At 43.5% G+C, this 6,200-nt stretch overlaps 1 protein-coding gene across 1 annotated transcript in view; it reads left to right on the top strand.

Annotated features, from left to right (window-relative positions):
* Positions 1–6,200, top strand: part of Ext1 (exostosin glycosyltransferase 1) — a 268,225-nt gene that overhangs the window by 259,761 nt on the left and 2,264 nt on the right. Inside the window, exons 9-10 of the mRNA XM_038342313.2 lie at positions 709–869; positions 3,175–3,346. Of these exons, the coding sequence (XP_038198241.1) occupies positions 709–869; positions 3,175–3,346 (333 nt within the window). The remainder of the gene's footprint in view (positions 1–708; positions 870–3,174; positions 3,347–6,200) is intronic.

Raw genomic sequence — 6,200 nt, 5'->3', positions numbered from 1 at the left:
CCTGTTTGGCCCCCTTTTTGCTCAATAATTTCATGGTGACTACCATGCTGGTTTTACTTAGCATCCTGCTTGTTCCCCCCCCCCCCTTTTTTTTCTCAGTGACTTCACGGTGGCTGTCATGCTGGTTTTTACCTAGCATCCTGCGTCTTCAGACCTGACGTGCCTGCTGTATGCCCTTCGTGATGTCTTCTCTAAGTGCCTGTTGAAAGTTATGCTCGTTACGAAAACTTTTCCATAATGAAAATGCTCCAATTTTAGTCACTTGGGCTTTGCTATGCGCTAGTTACGATGCATGCTGTATTTCAGTCCCTGGATGCGCACAGGGAATCTGTTCTCATTTACAAAACAGATGCTGCTGTGCTTCCTGTGAATCAATGGTCACGTGTGCCTCTGGGGTGGGGGAGAGGAAAGCAGCCACTTCTTGTTTTTTCTTAGCATGAACATACTAGGATTTCTATAGGACAAGTCAGTAATCCCCTCTCCCCACTACTAATCTTAAGTTTCTTTCATAGGACATTTAAAAAAAAAACATGTATAATTACAGGGCAAAATGTCAAGCAGTCAGTTTAATTTGTTGATGAATATGGGGAATTAATGTTTTGAAACAGCCGTGGGATTTCGCATTATGACTTAGCAGGGGGAGGCAATGTTTTGTTGACATTTGTTCGCGGTGCTGATTGCTTGTTTGGCTCTGACTTTGCCTCGCAGGTGGATTTTGCCTTCACCGTGTGGCAGAGCTTTCCCGAGAGGATTGTGGGGTATCCCGCACGCAGCCATTTCTGGGATAACTCTAAGGAGCGGTGGGGATACACATCCAAGTGGACGAACGACTACTCCATGGTGTTGACAGGAGCTGCTATCTACCACAAGTGAGGAGCCATGGGTTCTCACGGAAACTGTGTTAATAGGAACTTAGGCCAAAATTTGTTAATGACTTTAATGAAAATTAGCCAGTGTCCATTCTTGATTTTTGTTCAGGTAGCAAATGTGTACTATGAAGCTTCTTGACTTACTGTATCTCTAGACATGAAGGCAGAGTGGTATTTTCAGTTGAGTCAAGGGATAAAGATACACTCAGAGCTAGGCTGGGTAGCTGGATATTAAGAGTGGCTATACCTAAGTATCCACCGTTGAGTAAAATAGAAAAATTCCCTGACACTGTAGGGCTCATATTCTGATGAGCAGAAAAACATAGATTCTATGGGGAAATGTGGGACAGCAAGGAAAAAAAAAACTGATGAATAGTAAAGTAGCAGGAGTGAAAGATGCAGGATGGAGAATGGTCAGGATGATCCCATGACAGAGATGGGGCAGGATGGAGAGTGGTCAGGATGATCTCCATCACAGAGATGGGGCAGGATGGAGAATGGTCAGGATGATCTCCATCACAGAGATGGGGCAGGATGGAGAATGGTCAGGATGATCTCCATCACAGAGATGGGGCAGGATAGAGAATGGTCAGGATGATCTCTATCACAGAGATGGGGCAGGTTGGAGAGTGCTCAGAATGATCTACATTACAGAGATGGGAGGTGCCCAGAAACAAGCAGAAGCAAGAGAAGGTTAACCAAGGCTGTGGTAGCATTGAGAATAGCAAGAATTAACACTCAGAACAGAGAGTGGAGAAACATGGAGAAGAGGGGTGTGATTGGTGACCATGGCGCAGCAGGTGAGCAGGTCCAAGAGGCCTGGAAGCCTAGACAGAAGTTGATGTTCCCTCTATTGAATAGGTCAGTGCATGACCTTGAACAGAGCAGACTTCAGGGCTATGTCCCTAGTATCCACTCTGGATACTGTAATGAGAATAGGCAGTAAGATTGTGAAAGAGGGAGGAAGACCCTTTAGGAAGAAGTCGGCCATATGTATATAAGGGGTGATTTATATAGAGATTTATATGGATCCAGGGACTGAACAATGCTATAAATCATGACCACACAGTAGGGATATTTTGAAGCTGATTCAGCATAGTGACCTAATCAGAATGTAATGACCACCAAATTTTCTGACTTGAGATCCAAAATGATAGAGTGCCATCAACAGAGAGAATACTACAGATGGAGTAACTCTCTTTAAATGGAAATCTTGCCCCAGGTATGCTACAACACTCAAAAGCTATGCTGAAAAAGTTATAGGCAGAGATATAAAATGGGTAATATTTAAATTTGGTCCATAGAGCCAGTAGGTAAGGTCAAATTGCCAGATGAGTGAATGTAGAATTAGCATCTCCACTTAACCCCATATTTTATCCCAATGAGGAAAATACACCAACCCTACCTTAGATTTTAAAATAGAGAATCGAGACTCTTCTCATCTCAGAGATAAGTCTGGAAATGCCCAAGTATAAACACTGGGCTGAGTAAATCTTGATCTCAGGGCTTCCCCTTCTCCTGCCACCTTTACCGAAATGAGTCTGATTTATTCAAGCACTCTGTCCTCTGTGTAAGTAAATGGTTTTGCCATCAGTATTAGTCACTTTTCTCATGGCAAAACACCCAGCAAAAGCCACCTGACAAAGCAAGTTTGTGTTGGCTCACAGTTTGCAAACAGTCCATCATGGTGGGGCAGGTCCCGGTGGCGGCAGGAGTGGGAGGTGTCTCTAAGTTAGGAGGCAGAGAGAGAGATGACATGCTGGTGCTCAGTCCCACTCTCTTATCTTTGTTCAGTCTTGGTCCCCAGCCCATGGATAGTGCTGTCAACATTCAAGGAGCCTCTTCCCCACTGTTTACAGCCTTTCTGGAAATATTCTTGTAGACACACCTCCAGCGGTGTGTTTCCATGGTGATTTGAAATGGCACCAAACTGGCCCCGAGGATGGCCATCTTCATTGTCATCACAGCATTGTAGCGTTCAGCTTCTCTTTCCAGCTGGCCAGGCCTCATAACTAGGTTTTGATTGGCAAGCAAGATCTGTGTCCCTGTGAATCTCTGTGCCTCGGTTCCTCATCTGTAAAATAAGGATCATAATATAATAACATCTGCCTCATAGATTTCTTATTCGGGCTAGATGAGGCATTTCTGGTTAAAGGCCTGAGAATATGATTTGGCTTGTGGTGAGTGCTGTGGAAGGGATAGCATTCAGTAGCATGTTCAGGGATTCAGAGAGTGACAGTGTGTAAAGTCTACCTTTTATCCTGTAATGCTGTCCCCCTAAACAGCTTTCCCTTGTCGTTTACAGATATTACCACTACCTGTACACCCATTACCTGCCAGCCAGCCTGAAGAACATGGTAGACCAACTGGCCAATTGTGAGGACATTCTCATGAACTTCCTGGTGTCCGCTGTGACAAAGTTGCCTCCAATCAAAGTGACCCAGAAGAAGCAGTATAAGGAGACAATGATGGGACAGGTAAGACCGAAGAACTTCCTTCCCAAGGCCACACGGCTGTATATTCCTCCACTTTATCTAGCAATGTCATAAGGGAACACAAAAGTAAGCCGCATCTGAAAGCCCTGAAGGAAGGAGTGATTGACACTTGGATAATTAAGAATATAAAGCTCTTAGGTAGCCCGCAGTGTGACATGACAATGGCATGGTCTTAGAGTTTGTCTAGTCCCTTTGGGCTAGTATAACAGAAACTACATAGAGTTGAGGCTTAAGTTATAAACGTTTATTTCTCATGTTTGTGAAACCCTGGAATTCCAAAATTGAGGTGTCAGCAGTCCTAATACCCCTAGAGAAGCCACATCGAGATTTATAAACGGCTGTCTGCTTGTCGTGTCCCCATGTGGTAGAAGGCTCTCTGGTGTCAACCCATTCCTGAGGATTCTGCCTTCTTGAACCAGACTTCTCTAGATGCCCCCACTTACTGATCCTCATATACAGGATCAGACACCAGTGTTTCCCTGGAAGACATAACATTCAGTCCACAGCAGAGTTAAATTCTCCAAAGAATTTATGTCAGTTTACTGTAGATGCCTGCAGTATAGCAAGCAACCCTCTTATCAGTCTTCCGGCAATTGGTCTTTAGTTGAGCAAATATCATACTGAAATTCTAGAAGTCACTCTGTCAATTTTTAGTTCTAGAACTTGCACATATAAGCTCTGGGCAAGTCACCTTCTGAAATTCTCATGGGTCATCTTTAAAATGAAATGGTAAAATCTTTTTCATAAAATTGATGCAGTTGTTAAAGTACAGCCCAATGTCTTCTTGGGTCATAAACTTTCATGATAAAGATACTTTAATGGAAAAATCACCCAAGTCCCCTATTTACAGGCAGAAAAACTGGGACTAGACAGTTGAACTTCTTGCTCCAAGTACCCCAAAATGTTGGAGACAGATCTGAGACTGGAATCCTAGTCTCTCACCCACTGTTGTTCTCCAGTACCCCAGTTGCAAGTGTCAGGCCTTCTCTGGCAGAGCCAATACTACATGTAATAAATGATATGTAGCTGGGGCTGGCACGCAGGTGGTAGAGTGCCTACTTAGCCTAAGGAGGTCGAGTTCCATACCCAGCACCATATAAACTGGATATGGTAGTCCATGATTAGATCCCCGCACTTGGGAGGTGGGGACATGATCAGAAGTCATTCTTGACTACAGAGTGAATGTGAGCTACAAAGCAAGACCTTGCCTCTAAATAAATAAATAAAATAAATAAATAGATAAGTAAGTAGGTGAAGAGGTGGGGGTAGAGCAGATAAAGGTAATTCCCATCCAGGCTGCAGACCTGAGTTACCTCCGTGAACCTACATGATGGGAGGAAAAAAACCAACTCCCACAACGTCCTTCTGACCTCTATATATGAATGCTGTGGCAAGTCCATGCTCCAGGGCTCCACCCCATGCCACACACACAGATACATAAGTAAATAAACAAACAATAGATGTGACTTTTAAAAATAATGAAAAGCTGACATCCAGCTATTACTTCTACCCAGGCTAAATCATGGCACACCAAGCATGATTAAAATGAATTCTCAATGTGAATGTCGTGGGGCATAGTGACTCCTGCCTGTTAGCTTAGCGGGAGATGGAGACAGAAGTTCTAGGACATGAGGGTTCTAGACCAGCCCCAGATACAGAGTGCTCAAAGCACAGGATAGTATATCTTCAAAAAATAAAACAAATGGCACCACCGCCAAAATCGAGAGCATGATTTTGTCAATTCAGTGGCTCGAGGTTTGTAATGGGCGCCGGCTTTGAATCTAAATTTTGCAAAGGGAACTTTAACAAGCTCTTCTGGCACCCTTCTTGTCTGGGTTTTTCCTAATTCAATAAGTGTAGCAAGAGAAAAAAACAGTATTAGCAGGATTTTCAGTTATATTGGTGTCCTTCAGTGTTTACTGAGAACACACACGTCCAGACAGTATTAGAAGTACTGATTATGGAGAAATACCCATTCTTTCTGAGCAAAGACTACTAGGAAAGATCTTCCCTCCTTTAACTACAGAAATAACAGGCAGGGGCATTTGCAAGAATTTTCAGTCATTAAGACCAAAACACTTCGAATCCAAGCAGCGTGCGTTGCCGACTGCATACCCAGATGTTTTGTTGCAGAACACACTAGCTCACAGAGTCGGAACGTTCTGTTCATACTGTTTGCCCGGAGACAGCTTGAGACTCCTCTGAAGCTGTGCACGCATCCAAGGTGGACTGCTGCTAGCATGTGGCATCTTAGCGGTGGCTTCTGTGACCTTTCCATAAATTTGCCTGGTTGCACTTAATGCACATCTCCAGTAACATATTTTAAGACAGTTCTAAACTGAATGCTCCGTTTGTTTCCGTGTACCCAGGTAGTATAGTGTATTCGAGCCCTTCTTTCTTCCATGTTCATTGTTTTATTAGATGTTTGTGTCCTTGGAACAAATGAGAATTGTGTTTGAGCTGAGGCTGTTGTCAGATTAGAAATGTTTTTTGTTTTGCTTTGTTTTTAGTATTTGTTGGTTGCATTGGAATCAATCAAAATGAGCTGAAGTTCTTGACAGTTTTTCTGTTTGCATGTGTGCACATTTGCCTGGCTTGGGACTGGCCCTTCTGAGTGAGTGGACCAATCCGAAATGGCCACAAGTGCCATTAACTTTAGAGCAGTAATGCTCAGCCTTCCTGATGCTGCGACCCATTAATACAATTCCTCGGGTTGTGGCGACCCACAGCCAGAAAGTTATTTGTTCCGGCTTTACAACTGTAATTTGCTGCTATTAGGAATCATTATGTAAATATCTGTGTTTTCCAATGATCATAGGCAGCCCCCAAAGGATTG

This window comes from Arvicola amphibius, chromosome 9, assembly GCF_903992535.2.
Source record: "Arvicola amphibius chromosome 9, mArvAmp1.2, whole genome shotgun sequence".
Lineage (NCBI taxonomy): Eukaryota > Metazoa > Chordata > Mammalia > Rodentia > Cricetidae > Arvicola > Arvicola amphibius.
This window is presented reverse-complemented; position numbering and strand designations above follow the sequence as displayed.